The sequence below is a fragment of the Salvia miltiorrhiza genome, unplaced genomic scaffold (genome assembly GCF_028751815.1).
Source record: "Salvia miltiorrhiza cultivar Shanhuang (shh) unplaced genomic scaffold, IMPLAD_Smil_shh original_scaffold_350_2, whole genome shotgun sequence".
Classification (NCBI taxonomy): domain Eukaryota; kingdom Viridiplantae; phylum Streptophyta; class Magnoliopsida; order Lamiales; family Lamiaceae; genus Salvia; species Salvia miltiorrhiza.
Window position 1 is genome coordinate 253,830 of NW_026651531.1, and position 25,649 is coordinate 279,478.

The 25,649-nt window shown below is 43.9% G+C and overlaps 2 protein-coding genes across 2 annotated transcripts; both read left to right on the top strand.

Annotated features, from left to right (window-relative positions):
- Positions 1 to 19,900: 19,900 nt before the first annotated feature.
- LOC131004172 (uncharacterized) lies at positions 19,901 to 21,031 on the top strand. The gene has a single exon (XM_057930796.1). The coding sequence runs from the start codon at positions 19,901 to 19,903 to the stop codon at positions 21,029 to 21,031; it is 1,131 nt and encodes a 376-aa protein (XP_057786779.1).
- Positions 21,032 to 22,585: 1,554 nt separating this feature from the next.
- LOC131004173 (uncharacterized) lies at positions 22,586 to 23,695 on the top strand. The gene has a single exon (XM_057930797.1). The coding sequence runs from the start codon at positions 22,586 to 22,588 to the stop codon at positions 23,693 to 23,695; it is 1,110 nt and encodes a 369-aa protein (XP_057786780.1).
- The last annotated feature ends 1,954 nt before the right edge of the window (positions 23,696 to 25,649 follow it).

Genomic DNA, 25,649 nt, shown 5'->3' on the forward strand with positions numbered 1-25,649 from the left:
CCACCTCCCACTTGTTTGTTCTATTTTATTAATTTAACCAAATACCTTATCTTTAACTTAGCTTCCTCATTAAGCTATTTCCTCTTTATCTCCTAATTAAGACATCATCTCTCTCATCCATTTTAACTTCCTCATCAAGACATTCCCTCTCTCTAATCTCCTAAATCACCACTTCTTCTCTCCTCAAGTCACGCTGCTTTCCATCATCAAGAAGGGGGTAAGGATTTAATGTTGCTCCTTTCACAAACTGTTTCACCTCATCAACTACTAACATGTTGGTGATTACTTATTCTGCAGAAACAACAAATTCACAATATACATCCCCCATATCTCAAGGTTTTTCCTATACTGAAAATCTATATTTCTAGGTTCCATTTATCATCTTTATGATACATACAAATACATCCAGAGAACCAACAGTATACGCACACTTTCTCGTACTATTTTCTGTATTACATTTACAAGTTTGATTTTGCTAAGGAAATAGAGAAATGAGAAAGAACAATTTTGCAGAACACTAACTTTGCTACTTTGAAATTCTGGACTGAAACTTGGGCTTTTGTGTCTCTGTGTGTGTGTGACCGGGGACGGAGGGAGGAGTGAGAGCAGCCGGCGGCTGCTCACGGCCGAAGGCGGCGCGGCGGCAGCCGCCGCCTTTTTCCTTTGTCTGTCTGAAACGAGAGAGAAGAGGGTAGAGAGAGAGATGGTTAGGGCTGCTGTAAAAAAATAAAAAGAAAAAAAAAGAGAAGAGAAGGTAGAACAGGGGAGGGAGAGAGAGAGATAGGAGGGAGAACTTATCTTCTCCGGTGACGACGACGCGGCGGCATCGGCAGCGGCGACACGGCGGCGGGAGCACCGAGCTGTTCCTGGTCGGCCGGAAAAGAGAAAAAGAGGGGGAGCTCAGATCTGGAGCCTACCTTCCCGGCGAGGCAAGGCTCGGCCTCCACCGCGATTCCAGCCAGACGAACGACGGAGGAGGCGACGGACGGCGGCCGAGCTCCTTCACGGCGAGGCGGCGGCGGCGGTCATCAAAGCGGCGCATGCATCGATTCCGGCGAAGGGGGAGAGAACAGAGAGAGAGGGAGGCGGACGGAGGAGGTCAGAGAGATGAGAGGGGGAAGGGAGGTGCTCGGCGAGGTGGCGCGCCGGAGGCGGCGCCGCACTCGACCGAGCAGAGAGAGAGAGAGTCGGGAGAGAGAGAGCCGAGAGATAGAGAGAGAGAAAGAGCTTATGTGTGTGTTTGTGTGTTGTGTGTGTGTTATATGATAGATTTAGGTTTTTGTTTATTTGGGCTTAAGCCTCTAATGGCTGGGCCGAAAATTTTAAAGAAAGGAGAAGGAATGGGCCGTTTTATTTAAATTGTTTGGGCCGAATTTTGCATTAAATCAGTAGGCCGAATTTTAAATGCTGGACACTTTATTTTAAATTCTGTTGGGCCCATTTTGCCTTTAAATCTTGATGGGTGTTATTTAATTGATTGGGCCCCATTTTAATTAATTTTGGGCTATTAATCGATTAATAAAGCCTACGAAAATATTGGCCTTATTTTTAAAAAAAAAAAATGTTTGAAATTTCACTAAATTATTTTAGTGAATTAAAATCTCTTGATTTAATTTTTATGTAAGTGAATAATGAAGTTTCTCTTATGTGAGCTTGTGAATTTCTAAATGATATTAAGTTTAAGGATATTAATTTCTTTTATCTTGTTTGTTATGTGATTTACGTGAGGTCATGACTAGTCAAGATTATGTTGGTTTTTGACTGTCTTTAATAGAACGAATTATGGATGCTAGAACCCTAAAACTAAAAGATACCCTAGGCTCGTAAAATCAGACTTTGTCTTATGACAATTTCTTCACGAACTTACCGACTCTTCATCAATGAAGGTCCGGGCGACGGAAAGTGAAGCCGAAGAAGAAGCGACTCCACGCGCCAGCTTTAAGAACGTTTAAGGTGGGAATTACTTTTACTATACGTATATAGAGATCCCCTGCGTGTCGTAGGCCTCTTATACGAATATATGCATGAGATGATTTTAACTGTTAATTTCAGTTTATTATTATGCCCTTTATGAAAATGAAAATGTTTATGAAATGAGATGGAATGTTTATGAAATGATTGACTGCCAAAAATGTTTATGTTTTTATATGTATCCTATCTGTGTTGGTTCGCCAACTTTAAAGGAAATCCAATTGGGATCCTATGCTAGACAAAGGTCGCTAGCTAGGGTTAACGTGTACACTCATGGAGACCGCGAGTCGCTTGCGACCGGTCTTGGCGTCCGTGGTAAGGAGGCCTCCTTCCCGGCGCGTGACAGAAAGGACAGATATGGATCATATAGACTGAAAATGGGATGCATCCACCTTTATGAAAATGAAAGAAATATTTTAGTAAGCGCAGGTCATTCAAGAAAACCCCTGTGTGTTACTGTTGGCAGTTCAATATATATATGTAGGCATGTTGTATTTTCGGCTATGCCACTGAGTATTTTTATACTCAGCCCTACATGTATTTCTAAATGTGCAGGTTGAGCACGCGATGGAATGGACTGGTGTTGAGCGGATTTCCTTTTGATGGTTATGTAATGAAACCTTGAGTATGCATCTCCATATGCATAACTCACACGTTTTCCGCTGCAAACACTCTGATTTATTTATCGTTTCTACTTGAACTTATTACTACTTCATTTTGATTAACTTTCATTTGGGGTATAATCATTATGGCAGGCTCGTTTGTAAATTACCCAAGAGGTTATATATATATATATATATCACTAGTTTGTTGTTATTAATGTTGGTTACTTAACAAATCTCCTTTACTTTCCGTTTCTTATTGTTCACCCCAAGTCATAACCTCGGTTAACCCGTCATTGGGCTAAGGGGGCTGTGACATAACGTCTTATTAAGTTTTATGTCATCTTTCTTTAATGCTTAAACAGAGTCTTACGTTGTCTTTCATTAGACTGTTTTATTTTGCATTAATGAGTAATAATGACGAGTCTTATTAAAATGAGTAAGTTTTACGGTTATAAATGATGCCCCTTTCTTCCCCTTCTTCTTTAACCCCGTCCCTAGTCGTGGATCACTCAGCCTAGCTATCCCTAGCTAGGGCGGGCTGCGACATCATGATATGGATGAAGTTCGCAAATGCAAACTGATGGCAAGAACAAATGTTCCACCTCCACGAAGCTACAGACGAGCAAAGGAGGCCCCCAACCAGATCATCCTACTGAGAAGACTGGAAAGCAGATTTCAGTCAAAGATCGGGGAAGGAACATTAGGAATCAAGAAGAATCTTCCTCACCAGTCTAGGGGGAAGAACAACCACATCAGTCAGAAACTGATATCAGTTCAGTTTCAGAAAGAACAACATCCATGGAGACATAATAATGATGAGTCCAGACGAGCCAAGCGACATCCACGACGACAAGCGACTGGACATCATATGACTCATGTCCCACGACATCAGTCAAGTCTCCATCAGTCTGGAATGACTCGAGTATCTCAAGGAAGATACTTCACCGAGCAGAGAAGACCTCAACAACTTATCAGACAGAACTCATACAAAAGTGAGGCCTTCAAAAGGAAAGCTCAACAGAAGAATGCTCATGTGCCAACTGAAGAGCCAACTACTTCAGTCAGACGATCAGCAAAGCGCAAGAGATCAGCCAGACCAATTCTGAAGCAGATATGGGTTCCAAAGGGAACTCGAGCTAACATTGAAGGACCCATATCTTGATTGGGTACCTGAAGTAACTCTTCCTTGCAGGTCAAAATCAGGAAACATAAAAAGAAGGAAGAAGTTAAAGCTTCAATTAGGACATGGTATCTGGATAGCGGCTGCTCGAAGTACATGACGGGCTACAAAGAATATCTATCTCAGTATGTTGAGAAAGCTGGATCCAAAGTTGCATTCGGAGATAACTCAATCGGAGAAACAAAAGGTTATGGTGTGCTCAACATGGGTAATGCCAGTATCAGTAATGTTAGCTTTGTTTCTGGTCTTAAACATAATCTGTTGTCTGTGAGTCAATTTTGTGACAGCGGTTTCACAGTGAAGATAAAAAAGGATGAATTCACTGTTAGAAACAATCAAAAGAAGGTGGTTCTGAAAGGATTCAGACAAGGAAGTCTCTACGTCGTCTCATGGGAAGACAGCCCACCAGAAACGTGTCTCATCAGCAAAAGCAGCTCGGAGCTCAACTGGCTGTGGCACAGGAGACTCAACCATCTCAATTTCAAGATGATCAACAAGCTTGCTAAACATCAACTGGTAGAAGGTCGGCCTTCTATTGTGTTGCAGAAGAAGCAAGAACGTGAAGCATGTCAAAGAGGAAAGCAGACAAGGACGTCATTCAAGTCAAATACAGGACACTCCTCTGAAAGAATTCTTCAACTACTTCACATGGATCTGTTTGGCCCTATCTCTCCAAGAAGCTACAACGGTAGAAAGTACACCTTAGTTGTTGTGGATGATTATTCGCGATATACTTGGGTTATCTTTCTACACCAAGAAAGAGACACCGGAGGAATTGCCAAAGTTGCTAAGAAGATTGAGCGTCGAAAATGAAGTCAACATCATCAGCATCAGATCAGATCGTGGGACTGAGTTCCTCAATACTGTCATTCGTGAGTATTGTGAGGAACAAGGAATCAGTCATCAAACTTCTGCAGCAAGAACACCTCAATAGAACGGAGTTGCAAAAAGAAGAAATAGGTCTTTAAAGGAAGCAGCAAGGACGATGCTAGCCGAATCAAAACTTCCTTTGAAGTTTTGGGCCGAAGCAGTCAACAACGCATGCTACACGTAGAATCGCTCTTTCCTCACTCAAAGACATGGAAAAACTCCATACGAGCTATGGAAGAACAGGAAGCCTTCGATTGCATATTTTCATGCTTTCGGTTCTAGGTGTTTCATCCACAACAATGATAAGAAGAGGTTAAACACATTTGATAGCAAGGCTGATCCAGGAATTTTTCTTGGATACTCTGGAACAGAACGATCCAGCAAAGCCTATCGAGTGTTTAATTCTCAAACTCTTTGTGTTAAAGAAACACCACATGTTGTCTTTGATGAGTCTACAGATGATTTCAGGAAACAGGAAACTAAAAGATGTGTTGAGAACACTGAAGTTTCCAAAGCTGAAATCGACAACACCGAGCCTTCTACTGTCTTGGTGTGGGGACCAGGAAAAGATGAAGATACTGAGAAGCTTCAGTATCAAAAGATCAGCCAAAGGTCTGAAGTTCAGACTGGAGCCAATGCAGATGGCATCAGTCAAGGGGGAACTTCAGTTGCTGAAGATCAAGTTGAACGTGCCGAAGGAGCTCCAGCTCAACTCTCCCCTGCTCCAGAAGGTGCTCAACACTTCAAAACTATTCTGACTGAAGAAGCCCCACCATCACCAGAAGAGATCAAGAAGTATCGAAGATGGTTTGAACTCCATTCAAAGGAGAACATCATTGGAGAACCATCAGACGGTGTCAAGACTCGAAGATCAATGTGCAACCTCGTCTTTGATATCAATCAGAACTGCATCAACGAAGATAAGAATTTCAGCTGTTTATTATCATCGACAGAGCCCTAGGATGTCGAAGAAGCTCTGAAGTCCACTCAATGGGTCATCGCAATGCAAGAAGAACTCAATGAATTCAACCGGAATTCAGTTTGGGAGCTTGTGGATCGACCAGACGATGCAAAGGTGATTGGTTTGAAATGGATTTTCAAAAACAAGAAAGACGAAGAAGGAAACGTTGTGAGAAACAAAGCAAGGCTTGTAGCAAAAGGTTACAGTCAAGAAGAAGGAATCGACTACGACGAAACGTTTGCTCCAATTGCCAGATTGGAAGCAGTCAGAATCTTCTTAGCCTTCGCAGCTCACAAAGGTTTCAAGGTACACCAAATGGATGTGAAGTGTGCATTTCTCAATGGAGTGCTCACCGATGAAGTCTACGTGGAACAACCTCCAGGCTTTGAGGTTGCTGGACCAGAAAAGGTGTACAAGCTGAAGAAAGCGCTCTATGACTTGAAGCAAGCTCCTAGAGCATGGTATGATACTCTCTCGGAGTATCTTGTTGAACAAGGTTTCAAGAAAGGATCTGTGGACAGAACGTTGTTCACTCTCAAAGAAGGAGAAGATCTCTTGCTTGTTCAGATTTATGTCGATGACATAATTTTCGGATCCAAATCCGAATGCATGTGCAAGAAGTTTGCTGACATCATGACCAACAAGTTCCAGATGTCCATGATGGGAGAAATGAATTTCTTTCTCGGATTGCAAGTCAAGCAGACCAGCGAAGGAATACTGATCAGTCATGCCAAGTATGCCAAGGAACTGATAGCCAAGTTCAGTATTCAACACATGAAATCAGTCAAGATCCCAATGAATACAAACTGGAAAGTTGATCCAGGTTTAGAAGGAAAATCTGTCTCTTCGACGAAGTACAGAGAAATCATTGGATCGTTGTTGTATTTGACTGCGAGCAGACCAGATATCGCATATTCAGTCGGGGTTTGTGTAAGATATCAGTCAGATCCAAAGGAAGCTCATTTGGATGTAGCAAAGCGAATACTGCGATATCTCAAAGGCACACCCAATTTAGGATTGTGGTACCCAGCAGACGACGACTTCAAGCTCACCGGATATTCAGACTCGAATTTTGCGGGATGCAAAATTGATCGTAAATCAACCTCCGAAACCTGTCAATTCCTAGGCAACAAGCTCATCTCATGATTTTCAAAGAAGCATATTTCAGTCGCCACCTCCACAACTGAAGCTGAATATGTTGCTGCCGGAAGCTGCTGTTCACAACTCCTATGGTTAGTCCAACAGTTGAAGGACTATGGGATAGACGAAAAGGAAGTCCCAATCTATTGCGACAGCTCCAGTGCTATTCCAATCTCCCAGAATCCAGTTCATCACACCAGAGTCAAGCATATTGCTATTCGACATCACTTCATCCGTGATCACGTCGAAAAGAAGAACATCTCTGTTGAATGGATTCCAACTGCTGTTCAGAGAGCGGACTTGCTGACATAAGCTCTTCCAGAAGAAAGGTTCAACGTTCTGTGTGGAAGGATTGGCCTCATCAACCCAGAAGAGTGATGCTGTGTTTGAATATTTTCTCAAACAGCCATGCTGACTGGTGGTCAACCAACTGCTGTTCTACGACCGCTGACGTAGAAAGCAATGAAGACCAGCGCTCATCTGAAGAGAAGTCATCCTGATGAATCAACCAGGATCAAGTGGTATCGACTGACTACAATGATCAGTCGATCAGTAAGTATTTTTCAAGCTTACTATTTAAAATCAGTTATTTCAGTTAAGAGCTTTGTGTTTTAAGTTCAAAATCTTTCTCTAACTGATCAGTTTCTTTCAAAATCTTTAACTGATTGTTGAAAAGTGGAATATCCGAGAAGGACAAGTATTTTTAAAAGGAAAATCGGATTTGATTGAACTTGTCCTGATCTTCTCTAAAAATCTTTCCAATCTTTTTGCCACTTTGATCAAATTTCTTGAGAACCTCATTGACATGACATAATGCAATGATACCTCTCACCTTTTGAAGCTTCAGTCCCCTGCAGTGACGGCGGATGTGAATTTTTACTTCAAAAACATTTTAGGTACAGTTTTCGAAAAACTTTTCATCTTCTTACTTGGTAAATTTGTCTATTTATACCATGTTGTCTTAACATATTTTCTGCATCAACTAACAACTCTCCACAGCCTTCACTATGAGAAAATTTGTTCCGACAAAAGGAGAAATCAATGACTGCAAAGTCATGGAGTGGGAAAATGACGCTCACATACTTGGTCTTCACCAGACCCTTCCACTGGATCTCAACGTCTCTCCGACGTCAAAGTTTGCTCTACCCTCACTTGTATCCAGCGAAGCGAGTGTCTTCCATCCTCATGCCTGGCGCCAAGAAGCTTCACAGCTTCTGGAGGAGATCTTCCTTATCGCAGATATTGCACTCCTCCCTAGCATGCAACAAACAACGAGACTTCTCGTTGTTGGCCGACATCTTCAGCCGCACAAGGTCTATTCTTCAAAGACCTCGTGCTGGCGAATCAACGGTGTTAGTCTTCTCAGCTGCCACCGATTCGATTCTTCCTTCTCACACCCTTCTTCATTTCTCTCCCTCTTTCTCCATCACCAGCACTTCCTTCACCTCTCAAGGCAGCCTTCTCTCTCTCTAAGGCAGCCTTCTTCTCTCTTCCGTCTTCTTCATTCTCTCGTCCTTCTCCACTTCTCCATATCCCTTCTCACCTCACCTCCCCACTGGCGTCTTCCTCTTCTGCATCTCTGGACTCATCCTATTCTCGAATCTTCTCAAGAGCTTCTGAGACTAGGAGTTGGGTACCGTCTGATCGTAGCTTCCATCATCAGCTCTCTTTTTGATGTTGCCAAAAAGGGAGAAAGTCAGAAGTCAGAGAGAAACCTTCTCTAAGGTTTTTCCCGTATCTTCTTTCTTGACTAAAGATGGGACAGCAAAAGGATCACCAGAAGTTGTAAGGATGACGTTCCAGTAAAGACCTCAAACCAACGGAAACCAAGTGAGAGTGAAACAAGCTTAGGAACACGAAGACAGAAGATGAAGATCAAGAAGTTCAAGGCGCAGCAATGCAGACTGCTGGAGTCCATGGGTTTCGCATGATGTTTTGTTTTTCTTTTTACTCCAATGTAAGTCTTGCTCTGTACCTCGATAGATGGCTTATCAGTCTTACTTTAATGAAAAGAACTTCTTTTTTATCTCAACCTAAAGACAATGACTCTTTGTCCAGGCTCTAATTAATGTTTTACTGTCTTCTCCTTGTTCTGTTTTAGAACTGTTTCATTTTTTACTCTAAGTACAAGTTTTTAGGTTCTATTGTTAAGGGGGAATTGTATTCACCCCAGTTTTAGAACTTGTGCTCTGAGTTCAGTCTTTTTGTTTGTCTACAACTACTGTATGGTTTTGGCATCATCAAAAAGGAGTAAATTGTTGGGAACCTTGTGGAATATCCTAATCCTTATTTTGATGATACCAAAATCCATAGGTCTTAATTGTAATAGACTAGAACGGTTTTTAACTCAAGTGTTAGAGTTCGTTTCTAGTTTAGCTTGCGGTTCTGAAGACTGAAGACTGAAGACTGAAGATACTAACTGAAGTATCAGTTGAAGAATCAGTTCGGAACTTATTACTTAATGCGTGCCGCGTGGACTCAGCGAACTGATACTAAAGTCAAGTATCAGTTAAACATTCTTCCTCGAACAGAACTTCCAACGTTCAAAGGAAGCCACGTACTCACAAAAGTACAACCGCATTAAATGCAGAGATCTCATGATCATCCCTCTCTGCAGAGGTCATTCCTATTTGGTGGCTACTTTATCAGAGACGTCACATCTCCTGCTCTTCAAGATAGCCGTTCCCACCAAACAAGGAACCTCGAAGATTGAAGCCTCAGCCCAAATTCAAAATGCTCTCCAACGGAAGAAATCTTGAAGACGTTCTCCGCCAACGAATCTATTCAAGACCTCTCCTATAAATAGCGTTCGAGGATCACTTCAATCTTCACTGATTCAACGACATAAGCTGAAACTCTGCCAAAATAGTTTCTCGGCCAAAAGCTTAACCTCCCCAAAGCTTGAATCGAAGAAGAGAATTCCAAAGCCAAAATCAGTCACTGCTGATTACACACATTTTCTTAGACCTTAGTGTTTAGCCCTGTTTTGTGATGAATATGTGGGTGTTTACGACTTATTTTGACTTTTATTTTGGTCTCTTTCACTCAAGAGTTGATTGATTTGAGCTTTTGTGCTAATTTTGTTGTCTTAGGATTTTATGCTCAAATTGATTGATATGTGGACAAAAAATAAAGTCAGAATTTAGTTGATTGGTCTCAAGAAGAATCGAAGTTCGTCTCGATACGAGTTCGTAGGCAAAAACGGATCCAAAATCCGACTTGAAACGAGGGAGAACGGACCAAAACAAAAACGCTGCGCATTGCAGTCTGCGAAAGGCATAGACGGGCGGCGCCGTATCACGGCGGGCGCCGTCCATGGCGCCGCCGTCCGTACGGCGGCCGCCGTCACTGGGCGGCAGTTACGTTTTTCCATTTTAAAGTCGATTTTTAGGGTTTTTGGAGGTACTCTCGACCCCAGCAGCCTCCTAAGCGATTTTCACTTGATTTCCCTTAGTTTTAGAGTAGTTAAACCATCAACAAACATCTTTTGGCTTGTAGATTGAAGATCATTTTAGTTTCATTACATCGGATTGAAGTTTTGGATCGTTCTCGCTGTAAGATTTCAGTTTATGTTTTCTATTGGATTGAATGCTAGTTTATTTCCTTTGCGTAGATTATCGTTGCTTCGAGTTTACTTGATGAATTATTTGTTCTTTATTCTCGTCTAGATAATCGTTGTTTATGATTGATTGAATTATCTAATGCTTTCTAGATTGCTAGTTAGAACCCTAGGTTTATTAGTACCCTGCGTTCTTAATCTGCTTCCTATTTTTCGCCTAGATAGATTTATATGCTTTCTGTTGATTCTGCATTAGATAATTTTACAAGCTTTATTTAATTACGCCTAGATTTAAAGAGAGAGTGTCAGACCCAACTACCTGATTAGAGTGTTTAGGTTTTCTTTCAGTTTCTTGTGAGTAGGGGTGAGTAGTCGGTCCGGACCGGATCGAACCGGACCGGATCGACAAAACCGAGGACCGAATTTTCAAAAAAATTTGGACCGAACCGGACCAACTGAAACCTTAGGACCGAACCGAAACCGGACTGAAACCGCCATCGGTCCTCGGTCCGGTTCGGTCCAAAACCGACCGTTTTTAAAATATTAAAAATTAATAAAAATATTAATAATATTAATAAAATTATTACTAAAAACATTATAAATTAATAAAAATATTAATAAAAATATTAGAAATTAATAAAAATATTAATATATTAATAAAAATATTAATACAAATATTAGATATTAATATAAATATTAATAATATTAATAAAAATATTAATTATATATTTAAAATATATGTATTCGGTTCGGTCCGGTTTTCGTCGGTTTTAGCCTCCCCGGGACCGGGACCGTACCGAAATATTTTCGGTCCAAGAAAATAGGACCGGACCGGACCAATACATGGACCATAACCGACCCGGACCAAAAAAACCGATCGGTTCGGTCCGGTCCGGTTTTGCTCACCCCTACTTGTGAGTAACACAATTAGAGCCCTGCTAAGCCTTCCGTGTGAGACGACTTGAGTCACCTTACCGCCCTAGGATGACCTCGTATAAATTCGAGTCCATCCGTTAGGTGTTTTTGGATGAGTCAAATTTTGGCGCCGTTGCCGGGGAAGGCTTTAGGCGTTTGGTTGTGCTACTTTGTTTTCCGTGTTTATTTTATTTTTATTTTACTCGGTTATTTTCTTTCTCCCACAGGTGCGTTTGATCTGTTTTGTTGAGTGTTGTGTTGCTAGGGAGTTAAAGTCTTAACAGGAATTTGACATTCTACTTGAAAACACTCACCGTGCACGCGAGGTGCTTGAAGCCTAGGAGAGAGTACCGAGTCTCTTTTGTCTAGCATTGGAGTTGAGAAGATGGCAGGAAGAAATTTGCAGTACATGGGGGATTTTACCCGGCCTGTCATAGAGGCCACGAACTCAGCTATTGTGCTCCCTACTGCAGTCAGGAATTACAACCTGAAGCCCAATGATTCAAGTCTGCTCCCCCTCTTCTATGGGCTGCCGAATGAAGATGCCCTGCAGTTTATCCGGGACTTCTGCACCCAAGTGCAAACTTTTCCACTGTTGGAGATCACAGATGATCAGTTGAAGCTTAAATGTTTCTAGTATGCACTTAAGGATCGGGCAAGGACTTGGCTTCTCTCTTTACCGCCTAGTTCTATCACTACTTGGGGAGAGGCCTGTGAGAAGTTTATGTTGAAGTTCTACCCAAATCACAAGACACGAGAGATTAGAACTCAAATCATGAACTTTGTTCAAGGAGTCGACGATCCACTTCATGAGGCTTGGGAGAGATTCCAGGAGCACCTCCGCCAGTGCCCGCAGCATCAGTTAACCCCAGTGATGTTGATGCAACTCTTTTATGACGGGTTGCTGCAGACTTCTCAATTTATGGTGGATAGCACGGCAGGAGGTAACATTGCGAGGAAGACTCCCGATGAGCTAAGGGAGATTTTCAAGACCCTAGCCGAGAGCTCGCAACAGAAGCCGATCCGAGGAAGGAAAATTGAAGCTAGTGCAGTGGCACCTAACTATGAGCTGCAGAAGCAGGTTGCTGAGATCATGAGGGAGATGCAGCAGCTGAAAATGAGTAAGGTGGAACCACCTCCAGCCCGTGAGCCCATTGTTGAGAGTTGTGACGTTTGTGGTGATTATGGCCATGGAGCCAACGAGTGCCATAGGATGGGCGAGCGTACTTATGAAAGAGGAGTAGAAGTCTTTGCTGCACAAGGGTATTCGAGTAGGCAACCCCAGGGTCACATGCAAGGACACGGGCAGAGTTCTCAATACTGTCAATTCCAACAGCCTATGGGTTATCAGAACCAGCAGCAGCTCTATCCACCTCAGCAGCACCAACTTCCAGGCCCCTTATTTGAAGATCAGATGCAAGCTTTCATGCAAGCTAGCAAACAGGCGATGGAGGCTCAGAGTGCTACCATCAAGCGCCTCGAGACTACAGTTGGGCAACTAACAGGAGCCTTGAATCAACTGCAGCAAGAATAGCTAACTGGGAAGTTCCCAAACCAGGACCAACAGCCGCATCAAGCTCATGCCGTGGCGGTAATCAAGGAGAATGCCCCAATAACCACGGGGAAATGAAGAAGCAAAACCATGCAAGCAATCAAGGCTACCCAATGCCCCAGTGAGCCACTGCCACCTGTCACTGCTACACCAGAACAACCACCACCCAAGCAAGGAGATCCAGGTAGCTTTATTTTTTATATTAGCTTAGGTGGGGTTGAAAAGACTTTAGGAATGCTTGATTTGGGCACGGCAGTCAATTTGATGCTGCTTGATATTTTTGAGAAATTGGGAAATAAAGAGCTGAAATGCACGAATATTAAGATAGAGCTAGCTGACGGCTCCATTAGCAGCCCACGAGGCCTTGTTGAGGATGTTGAGGTGGTTGTGAGGGGGATTAGTGTCTTGGCTGATTTTGTTGTCCTTGATGTGGGAAAAGGGATTAGAGGCGAGAATGGGCATCTCGTGCTGCTTGGCCGACCTTTTATGGCCACCACCCAGACTCGCATCGATGTGAGTACGGGAACTGTGAGTATGGCAGGGGCAGGTAGAGCGGTAACATTCTCAGCTTTTGATAAAAAACCTACTACCCCCACTTCCTTAATTCAAAGTTGCTCTTATGTTGAAACATTTGATGCTTTGGATGAGAATTGTATTGTGCAGGAATTCCTTAATAAGCTGCAAGAGGAGGACGAGATCGTGGAAGAATTTCATGCTAACCTGCAAGATGAAAGTGAGATTGAGCAAGAATTCCTTGATAAGCTGCAAGAGCAAGAGAATAAAGAGTAAGGCCTTATGTGTGCCTTGCTACTGGAAGAGAAGCTTGATGAGGTTGGGTCACCCAATCTCGTTGGATGTGTGGATAGAGGGCCATCCCAGGATATGAGCATGGAGCACTCATTTGGAGGACCCGCAGCTGCAATTCAAGAAGATGTGTTTACAAGGGCGCTAAGGCAGCTGGAGCTTCAATCGGATTTTGGTTAAGGGGTTCTCTTAGTCGGGCTGGCGACTTAAAAACTAGCGCTGCATGGGAGGCAACCCATGTTTTCTTGCTTTTTCTTGTTTCATTTTTCGTTCGTTTTGTTTGTGTTGTGTGTTTTGTTGCTTCTGTTGTTGGTGCAGGTTGTTGCGTTGGAGACTGCCTGTTCTTTGGATGAGAGAGAGGCAGACATCGTGGGACATCACAAACTCACCACTGGATCGATATTTAGGGAAGTTTCCTCTTTCACCCCTCTTTTTGTTTGCACTGAGGACAGTGCCAGAGTTTAAGTGTTGGGGGGGGGGTGTTTGTTGGTAGTTGTGAATCCTGTGGGTGTCTTCTTGCTGTGATCTTGGGCTTTATTGTGTTGGGGCGAATGGTCCCCTTCTCTTGTTTTCTTGCCTGTTTTTAACTACATCGCATGATTGATGGTGGTTCACTGGCGATTCTGTATTGTGTCAGTGTTGTTTGTTATCCTTGTCTTTCATGATTGATTTGTTCCCAATGAAGTGTAATGAGTTTAAGGTTTTGGTGCAACACCCTGATGAGAAACTCTTGACGTGATTTGTCCGGTAGATGCTAGGGGGAGTGTTTTCAGTGCAATTTCCTAATATCTGTCTCTGTGTTGATTTGTTTGGTTGGTTGTTGAGTTTTTGATAGCCCTGGGTCTCTGCTCCTCTAATGATTTCATTAGGAGCATGGGAAACCACGCGAGCATTTTTAAACCTTAACTTTGAACACCTGATTGGGGACATTGATATCTTGAAAGACTTGGATTGGTTGGTGTTTTGTTTGGTGAGAAGAATCGCTTGTGGATTTTCTTTCGATGTTGTGATTGTTGCTTGAGTTCAAGCAAGGATTTAAGTGTGGGGGGGTTGTTTAGCCCTATTTTGTGATGAATTTGTGGGTGTTTACGACTTATTTTGACTTTTATTTTGGTCTCTTTCACTCAAGAGTTGATTGATTTGAGCTTTTGTGCTAATTTTGTTGTCTCAGGATTTTATGCTCAAATTGATTGATATGTGGACAAAAAATAAAGTCAGAATTTAGTTGATTGGTCTCAAGACGAATCGAAGTTCGTCTCGATACGAGTTCGTAGGCGAAAACAGATCCAAAATCCGACTTGAAACGAGGGAGAACGGACCAAAACAAAAACGCTGCGCATTGTAGTCTGCGAAAGGCATAGACGGGCGGCGGACGGCGCCCGCCGTCCGTACGGTGGCCGCCGTCACTGGGCGGCAGTTACGTTTTTCCATTTTAAAGTCGATTTTTAGGGTTTTTGGAGGTACTCTCGACCCCAGCAGCCTCCTAAGCGATTTTCACTTGATTTCCCTTAGTTTTAGAGTAGTTAAACCATCAACAAACATCTTTTGGCTTGTAGATTGAAGATCATTTTAGTTTCATTACATCGGATTGAAGTTTTGGATCGTTCTCGCTGTAAGATTTCAGTTTATGTTTTCTATTGGATTGAATGCTAGTTTATTTCCTTTGCGTAGATTATCGTTGCTTCGAGTTTACTTGATGAATTATTTGTTCTTTATTCTCGCCTAGATAATCGTTGTTTATGATTGATTGAATTATCTAATGCTTTCTAGATTGCTAGTTAGAACCCTAGGTTTATTAGTTCCCTGCGTTCTTAATCTACTTCCTATTTTTCGCCTAGATAGATTTATATGCTTTCTGTTGATTCTGCATTAGATAATTTTACAAGGTTTATTTAATTACGCCTAGATTTAAAGAGAGAGTGTCAGACCCAACTACCTGATTAGAGTGTTTAGGTTTTCTTTCAGTTTCTTGTGAGTAACACAATTAGAGCCCTGCTAAGCCTTCCGTGTGAGACGACTTGAGTCACCTTACCGCCCTAGGACGATCTCGTATAAATTCGAGTCCATCCGTTAGGTGTTTTTGGATGAGTCAGGCAAACCTCTGTTTACCCAGAAGCCTAGCTCAAACTTGCTCCAAAGAACTTGTTCTTTGAAGTATAGTTGGCAAGTGTTCAAACCTCCTTTCGAAAGAAAGAGCCGAGTGTTTGAGTGATTCGGAGTTCAAGAAGGTACTCTGACTCTGAGAGATCTTAGCACGGGTTATGTTAAGAGTGAGAAATCCGACACGAGTGAAGTATGTGCACTAAAGAAGTGGTTTCTTCAGTGGTATGGTTGTGTGCACCCGGCAAGCACATAGTTCGGTTTGCAGTGCACCAGTTAAGCACTTGCGGAGTGGATTGTTGTCTGATCAACCGACCGTGGATGTAGGAAGTGTTTTCCAAACCACGTAAAAGTCTCTGTGTTATTTACAGCTTTCAGTTTTACATTCTTACTTGTGTTGTTTCATTTGATAAACTGAATACTGAATAACTGCAAAGAGAAACCTAAGACTAACAACGTGCTCAACCGAGGCTATTACGAAACAAAGTTATTTCCGCTGCGTATGATATCAGTCTGACTGATCTATCCTCTGATAGTCAGGAAGAGTGTTATCATCTCTATTTTAGCAAACTCGACTGAAGCTCTTACGTGCATCAGTTAAGTTCCAGTAACTTAACTTATAATTCCTTACTAAAGAGTTTGCAGTATCAGTCATCAACCCTGTTTGGTTAAGACTCTTTTCAGTTAACAGGCGTCATAGTTTGCGTGTAAAGTTTCGTTTTGATCTCTATCTTGAGATCCTTCTGTTTTAGAGGAGAAAAATAGCTCATAGGTGTATTCTCCCCCCCCCCCCATACACCTATTTAAGACCCTCCGGACCTAACAAAATGCATACACTCAAACTTTGTATAATAAAGTATGCATCTTTACTTCTTGAGTTAGTAAGCCCACCTAATACGCTTAATGAAATAGAAATCCTTGCTTGTTCACTTTATGTTGCCACTCGAACCTTCATTATAATGAGGTTCTCGAGGTAAGATTGGATATATAGACAAGAAATAACTAGAAAAGAATTCATGATTGAAACTTCTATCTCTTGAAGCTTTAGGGTTGTATCCACTAATCTGAGTATTCTACTTTTATGGATTTAATTAACAAAAGCAAATAGTAACATCATGTCTCTTAGGATATCTCAAATTGATAAAGCTTAAGAGTAAACCAATCCATTCTATATAGATTAGCTTACAATTAATAACTAAAACGTCAATCACTTAGCATAATTCTATTCATAACTATCCCAAGTAAGAAATCTCGAACATGTATTTATAAGTGAATCTCAACTTTGAAAAATCATATAAAATCAAAATCTTCAAAGAAAAATACAAACTTTACCTTTCTAAAAAGCTATTAAAGTCTATATTTACCAAGAATTTTCAAAAACACAATATCTCAAGTGTATAAGAAGTTATATCACGAAAGGCAGAATCTGCCACTGAACTACGCTGCTTCGCGCAGTACATTTCAGAAAATCATTTGACACATCTAAAGGTGTTGGATTTAGCTGAAATTTTGCAGAGATATAATACTCATAATGAAGTTATCACTGTAAAAATATCAAGTCATTTGGACCAAAGGAACACTCCAGAAAACCTCTCACAAGACACTGGTTCGTCCAGCAAAACCTAACAGCAACACATTTTCTGTTGCAACTTAATTGATGAGGAGTAATATGTGCAGAGCAGAGAAGTGGTATAAGCCAGAGGAACGGGCTTCATCAGAGAAGTCAGAGGAATGGGCCTTGTCAGAGGAACGGTCTGCACCAGAGAAGTCATCACCACCAGAAAATTAGTCTTCGCCCGAGGAATCACCAAAAGAGCGGGAAAATCTCCCGCCTGAGGGCGAATTTACTATTATGCCCCTGACCATGCAAGACGCGTGTTCCAGCAATGAAATTACCATTTTACCCTTAATGTGTAATCTATAAGTAGCCATTAGCACGTACCTTGTAAACTTACGTTATCTTCACTTGCAATACAACAGTAATCAGATTCTCGTGCTCTCAACTTTGCTTTTCTCTCCCGTTTTTCCAAACAACACTAGGTATAACTCGTAATTCACCGATAATGCACCGATTAGTTCTATATCCATTTAATTACACTTCACCATCTGGCGCCGTCTGTGGGAAATCTGGGCTAAGGAGTGAGGTTCGACCACCTGCGCATGCAGATCCATAATTACGGTCGGATTTGCGTACGCAGGCTGCAATTGGGCTGATGATCTGATTACCCAACCGAATCCGGACTGATACTCATGTTGTTCATGCTGATCCACTTCCGATCCCTTAAAATCTGTGGTTTTTTATGTTTTCCTTGCATGTGCATGTGGGGGAAGGGTTGGAAACTGAGGATCAACGGTTAATTTATGGTTATTTTGTACGCGATCGTGATAAGTGTGTGCGGTTATACTGTTTTCTCGTTTAATTATTATTTTTCTTACGAATCTAACGTATTTCGCTAATGATCTGTTGATTGGTGCTCAGTTTTTGTGTCTTTGGGATTTTCATGGTTTAATTACCGAGTAATACGTCTTCTCTTTGGAATTTGACTCTGAATCCATGGGAAAATCTCTACCGTTCTCTCTGCTTACGTTTTAAACCGTGCTTTGGGTTTATTTCCTAGGGCATGGGGGTGTTTCTTATGGGATCTCTTAATGGCTTTCGTGCCAGAGTTCGCGATATTCAACATTCCGTATTTTCTCCGATAGTAGACAATCCGATCTGCTTTTTACTTGAAATATCTTCTCACATTTTTCATGACTAGGTACTATGGGTTCTTCGGACGCTCACCGCACTCTGGAGAAGGAATTTGACAATGTTGGGCTTAACTCCGCTGCTCACACCACTGAGGTTCCCACATCGTTGTTCAACGGTATGCAGGCTAGCACCGTCTTCACCACGCCGCCAGGCTTTCACACTGTCTCAGCTACCCCACTGACGGGGCAGAATGCTAATACCCAGAGATCTGCTCTGGTGACACCGGGATCTGACTTACTAAGCTTGGTCCCTACATCTGGTGGGGGACCGCTAAACTTTGGGCTGGCAGAGTAGATGATGGCTCTGCTCAACTATGCTGCCGTACGCCAGGCATTGGGGACTCCTCTGCTGTCTACCGTCCCCGCTGCAACTCCCCTGATGGGTATGATCAACCCACAGGGTACTGAAGTCCCGCCTCTTGCTGCTCTGGAGGTGAACGACCCGCTTGCCAACAAACAGGCTGTGATGCCTAGGGAGATACAGAAGCTCCCTGTTGAGAGGGAACTGGAACGAAGACCAGAAGGGAGCCGAGTCAGGCTCAACAGCATCATCAGGAAGGAGGGGGTGGATGAGTCCGATAGTCAATCCATCACTCCCATGTTCGAGGAGGAAAGGCCAAGGGAGAACGTGAGGCTGAAAAACCAAGTGTCACAACTGAAGAACCAGCTCAAGGACTTGGAGGATTCGTTGAGGGAGAAGTCTCAGAGGGACGAAAGGGGACAGAGGTCAGAGAAATCTCATCGGGCAAAGAAGTCATACCGGTCAGAGAGGTCGCACCGATCAGAGAAATCACAACAGACGAGAAGGTCAGAGGGACGGGAGCAGGAGTACTCCTCTGGGAAGCAGGACCACAGGGTTCACAAGCGCCACGCTCATGACCCACCAAGGGACAGAAGGGAGCATGGGAGAAACAAAGATGATAAGCGGGCTAGAACATCAAGGGTCCCCGCTGCTACTAGCAAGAGCCCTTTCTCTGCCGACATCCTGGCGGATACTCTGCCACGAAGCTACAAGCCTATCTCTCTGGATTACGACGGTACTACTGATCCGGAGGTACACCTTAATCGGTTCGAAGGATTAGTCACGCTCCATATGTACACTGAGGGCATCAAATGCCGGATATTCTCTACCACGCTAACTGGACCCGCCCAGCTATGGTTTGGGACGCTCGCCCCAAACTCTATTTATTCATTTAAAGATTTACAAACACGTTTTCTGAGACAGTTCGCGAGCTCGCGAAGGGTGGGGAAGTCAACCCTTTCCCTGATGGATATTAAGCAAGATCATAATGAAACACTGCGGGAGTATACCGCCAGGTTTAACCTCGCTGCTCCGGAGGTGCCAGAGGCAGAATCTCAGATCAAGAATTGCGCATACGTCAGAGGGCTAAAGCCAGGGCTCTTCTTCGATGAGCTGCAAATCAGACCGGCCAGGGATTTCGATGATATTATGGCTAGGCTGCCAGGGCATTTATAGCTGGAGGATGCCAGGATGGCAAGGAAGGCTGAAAATGACAAACATAAGGCCAAAAAGGGTGAAGAAGCACCAGAGCGGAGCAAACACCAGGACCGGGCTCCCTTCAGAGGGTTGCCCCCGAGGGTGCCCCCTCCCCAAGCAGAGGCACCACCTCGCCAGCAGCGCACTGTAAATGAAGTAACTCGTTTCGATGAGTACACCCCATTGAACAAACCACAAGAGGAGATCTTACATTTGATCAAAAATCAGCCATTCTTTAGGGCACCCGGGAGTTACAGAGACGGACAGCCGCAGCAAGGGCCTAATAACAAGCTGTGTGAATACCATAATTCTTATGGGCATTATACCAAGCATTGCGGCCATCTCGAGCATCAGTTGGAGTTGCTAGTACGACAAGGTAATCTGGACCAGTTCATAGCCAGAGTGAATGAAGGCCAAGCACAGAGACCAGAACAGAGAAACGAGCCCCAACAAGATCAGGGGAAAAACCGGGATCGCAGACCAGAGGACAATCGCGACAACCGAAGAGGAGAGGTGCAGGGACGAGAACCTCCCTTTCCATACCGAAGGGAGGTGCACATGATTTTCAGAGAAAACGGGACACCAACCTCCAATCGAGCCAAGAAGCAGGTGGTACGCGCAGTAAAAATAGGGTACTACCCCAAGCTAGTTATGGAGATTACAAGCGCGGCAGAGGAGCCGGTTATCAGTTTTGGGTCAGAGGACCTGAGAACACTTGTGTATCCTCACGACGATGCATTGGTCTTTACAGCGGACATAGCATCCTGTGTGATACACCGCGTGTTCGTGGATTCAGGGAGTGCAGTAAACATTCTGTACTTGGAATGTCTTCGAAAGATGGGAATCGAGGCCAACGTTGAGCCTACAAATTCACCCTTATTCGGGTTCGGAGGAGAGATTGTCATGCCAATAGGGTTTGTGGAGCTGCCAGTTACGCTGGGAAGAAGAGACGTTTATAAGAACAGGATGATCAGATTCCTGGTAGTGGACATGCCCAGCCCTTTGTATAACGTGATACTCGGCCGTCATGTGCTGACAGCCTTCAGAGCAGTCATTTCCATGTTCCACTGGAAGATGAAATTCCCCATCGGAGGGGGCAGAGTGGGGGAGGTATGGGGTGATTAGAAGGTATGGAAGGAATGCCATGTGCGAATGCTTACAAATTCTTCAGGGCGAAAGAGGGAAAGGATAACAGAGGGACCAGGCTCCCGCAAAAAGGGGAAAGTGGGCGAAGTGACTGCCCCGGTAGAGGAACGGCAGGAACTGGCTGGATTGTTGAAAGATCGGGATAGTGTAGAGAAGGCGGCCCTGGTCTCTACCAGTGATGTGTGTAACATGATAGAATTATTTCCCGGGCGAGAGGGTTTCCAGACCGAGATTGGGTCCTCCATGAACGACCAAACCAAGGAGGAGCTAATTAGTTGCCTACGGAGGAATGCGGATGTTTTTGCCTTCAGCACGGTTGACTTGAAGGGAATAGACAGAGGGTTGGCAGAGCATTGCCTCAATGTGGATCCGAAGGTTAAACCGGTGAAGCAACGAACAAGGCATTTCGGTGTCGAGAAAGATGCTGCGATCAGGAAGCAGGTCCAAGGGTTGCTGGATGCGGGCCATATTGAAGAAGTCCAATATCCATAATGGATATCGAACGCCGTAATGGTGGCAAAGAAAATGAACAGTTGGCGGATGTGTGTAGATTACAGGGATCTCAACGCAGCCTGCCCCAAAGACCATTATCCTCTCCCAAGGATTGATCAACTTGTAGATTCTACATCAGGCTGTGCGCTATTGTCCATGATGGACGCATGCCAGGGATACCACCAAGTAAAAATGAACAAAGGGGACATCGCCAAAATGGCCTTCGTCGTCTGTTGTGGGGTTTATGGCTGGAGGAGCATGCCATTTGGCTTAAAGAATGCAGGGGCCACGTACCAGAGAATGATGGAAAAAATCTTCAAAGAACAGCTCTCCAAAAACATCTCAGTATATGTTGATGACATGTTTGTGCGCAGTGTCAGGGCGGAGGACCATGTCTCTGACCTGGAGGAGGTTTTCACGGTGATCAGGAATCATCGGCTCATGCTCAATCCGGCGAAGTATACCTTTGGGGTCACCACGGGGAAGTTCTTAGGGTACAAGGTTACTCCAGCAGTGATCGAGGTCAACAAGGATAAGGTCAAGGCTATAATGGATATGACCCCACCCAGAGGAATCAAGGAAGTGCAGACTTTAAACGGGCGAATCACTGTTCTAAGCAGATTCATTTCACGATCAGCGGAGCGTAGCATGCCATTCTTTAAAATCCTATGGAAAGGAACCAAGTTTCAATGGACAGCGGAATGCCGAACGGCATTTGAAGAGCTCAAGGCCTACCTAGCGGAACTCCCGACCTTAACCAAGCCAGTCCCGGGGGAGGCATTATACCTGAACATAGCAATGAAGGAGGAATCAGTCAGCTCTGTACTCATCAGAGAATAGGGGAATCACCAGAGACCAATCTACTTTGTCAACAGGATCATCCAGGGCCCCGAATTAAATTATTCAGAGATCGAAAAGGCTGCTCTGGCGGTCATGGTCACGGCACGAAAATTGAGGCCATATTTCTTATCACATCGGGTAGTGGTGCGGACTACTTTACCCTTCAGGCAAGTGCTGGGGCGACCGGATTTGTCGGGGAGAATGGTCAAGTGGGCCGTGGAATTGGGGAAATATGACGTAGAGTATGAGCCAAGAATGGCTATCAAGGCACAAGCTCTGGCAGACTTTATCCAGGAGACTACTCGCCGCCCTGTGCAGGAGTTCTGGATTGCTTTTGTGGATGGGTCAGTCACCAAAGAAGGGTGCAGAATTGGAGTATACATCGTTTCTCCAAGCTCGGGCATATATCAATTCGCCATCAAATTCACTTGCAGGATGTCCAACAATGAGGCCGAGTTTGAGGTCGTGGTCAGAGGAGCGCATATCTTGTCGGAATTACGGGCTGAATGTGTTATAATCAGAACCGACTCCCAGTTGGTGGCTCAACAGTTCTCAGGAAGTTATCACATCAAAGACTACAAGATGAAAGCATATCATTGCAAGATCAATGAAATGAAGCAAAAGTTCATGGAATTCAAAATCGAGCAGATTTCCAGAGAAGAGAATACGAAGGTGGACTTACTGGCGCGGATGACCAGTGCAGTAGAACAGACGTGGAATAATGAGATCACGCTGCTCTGTGATACCAGAGACATGGGGACTTCACAGGTCTTTTCTGTAGAAATCCAGGATGATTGGCGAGCCCCAATTATACACTTTCTCAAAACAGGGGAACGGTTGAGCAAAGAATCCAATCAGAGGGCTCGATACGAGAATTATTGCTTGATCAATGATCAACTGTACAAGCGATCTTTTACCCAGCCCTTATTAAAATGCTTATCGCCTGAAGAAGCTAACTTGGCTTTAAATGAAATTCATGCAGGTTGTTGTGGTGGGCATACGGGATTCAGGGATCTCGTACGAAAAATAATCCGTGCAGGATTTTATTGGCCTAACGTCAACAAGGACGTCAGGGAATTCGTCCGCAAATGCGAAGCTTGCCAGAGACATGCGGGGAAAATCAATGTCCCAGGGGAAACCATGGGAATCATGTATGCTGCATGCCCATTCGACAAGTGGGGCATAGACATTGTTGGGAAACTGCCCACGGCACCAGGGGGCAAATGCTTTCTCATCGTGGCGGTGGACTACTTCTCCAAATGGGTCGAAGCTGAAGCGGTTGCGAAGATCGACGAAGTAACAGTGGAATGATTCATCTGGCGAAACATATGTTGCTGGTTCGGAGTCCCTAGAATCATTGTGTCAGACAATGGAACCCAATTCACAGGGCAGAGGATCGCTGACTTCTGTGACTGAATGGACATCACCCAGCGTTTCGTGTCCGTGGCTCATCCTCAAGCAAATGGGCAAGTGGAGCTAGCAAACAGATCAATCTGCGAGGGAATCAAAAAGCGGCTGAATCAGAGCAGAGGGAAATGGGTCGAGGAGTTGGACACTGTCCTTTGGGCCTACCGAACTAGCCCAAAGATAGCAACTGGAGAAGCGCCTTTCACCCTGGTATACGGATCCAATGCAGTAATACCGGCGGAAGCCAGACTGGAGTCATACCGCATCACTACCTACGACACAGAGCAAAATTTCGAGCTTCGAAGAACAGAACTTGACCTTGTGGAAGCACAGAGTGACGAAGCTCAAGTCAGAGCAGCGAAGTACAAAAGCATCATCAAAGCGGGATACGACAAGAGGGTCAGAGCAAAGAAGCTGGCCAAGGGCAATCTAGTCCTCAAGAGGGCCGATTGTCACAGCCCACAATCCCTAAGGATGGCTTAACCGGGGTTATGACTTGGGAAGGGGATTAAGAAGCGGGGAAAGAAAGGGGCATTTACTTAACAATCAACCATTTAACGAAAAGAGACATTTATTTATATAACACTAGGATCATAACTGATCACTTGGGCAAATACAAGACGTTTGTTCGGGAAGGCCCGTCAAAGTGGATTACCCAACAAAAGATTATCATACTTGAAATAAAACATTAGCTTAATCAGAGTATCTTGCAGCGGAAATACGTGTGAGTTATACATATGAAGATGTATACTCAAGGTTACATTACTGTTCTATGTCAAAAGGGTACATCCGCTCAACTCCACTCCATTCCATCACCCGCTCAACCTGCACATTAGGGAAAACAACATGCAGGGCTGAGTAAAAATACTCAGTGAACATAAGCCGGAAACACAACATTTATTGCTGCCAACAGTAACACACAGGATTTTACTTGAAGGACCTGTGCTTACTAAACATTTTATTTCGTTTCATAAAGTTGGATGCGCATCCCATTTTCAGTCTATATGATCCATATCTGTTCCTTTTACGCGCCAGGAACGAGGCCTCCTTCCACGGACGCCAAGACCGGTCGCAAGCGACACACAGTCTCACTGGTGTACACGTTAACCCTTACTAGCAAACCTTCGTCTAGCGTAAGGTCCGAATTCGATTTGCTTTACTAGTTGGCGAACCAACACAGATAGGATACATACATAAAACATAAACATTTTTGGCAGACAATCATTCATAAACATTTCATTTCATTTCATAAAGAACCGTTCATCATTTGATCATTTTCATAAAAATCGAACTTAACAGTTATATCATGTCATTCATTTTATTTCGTATAAGAGGCATGTATGCAGGGGATCTCTATATACGTGTTTTAAGAAAGCCCACCTTATTCGTTCCCACTACGGGCGTAGAGTTACTTCCTTCTTTTGCTATCACTTCCCGCCTGGACCTTTATTGATGAAGAATCGATGAGGAGAAGGATCATTATCACAGAAAACTAACTTCCTATTCTTAAGCTCAAATAGGGAAATAAAACTTAACACTTAACGCTGACTTGGCAGTCAGAGCTGACTCGGCAGCCAGAGAAATCGCCTAGCCAGAGGAATTGCCTAGCCAGAGAAATCAACTGCCAGAGGAATCACTGCCAGAGGAATCACTGCCAGAGGAATCGCTGCCAGAGGAATCGACGCCAGAGGAATCGCTGCCAGAGGAATCGACGCCAGAGGAATCGATGCCAGAGGAATCGACGCCAGAGGAATCGATGCCAGAGCAGCGAAGTCCTCCAGAGCTAACTTCCAGAGCTGAACTCATCAGCACAACAACTGCCAGAGCTGACTATGCTCGGCAGAGCTGGATTTCACGT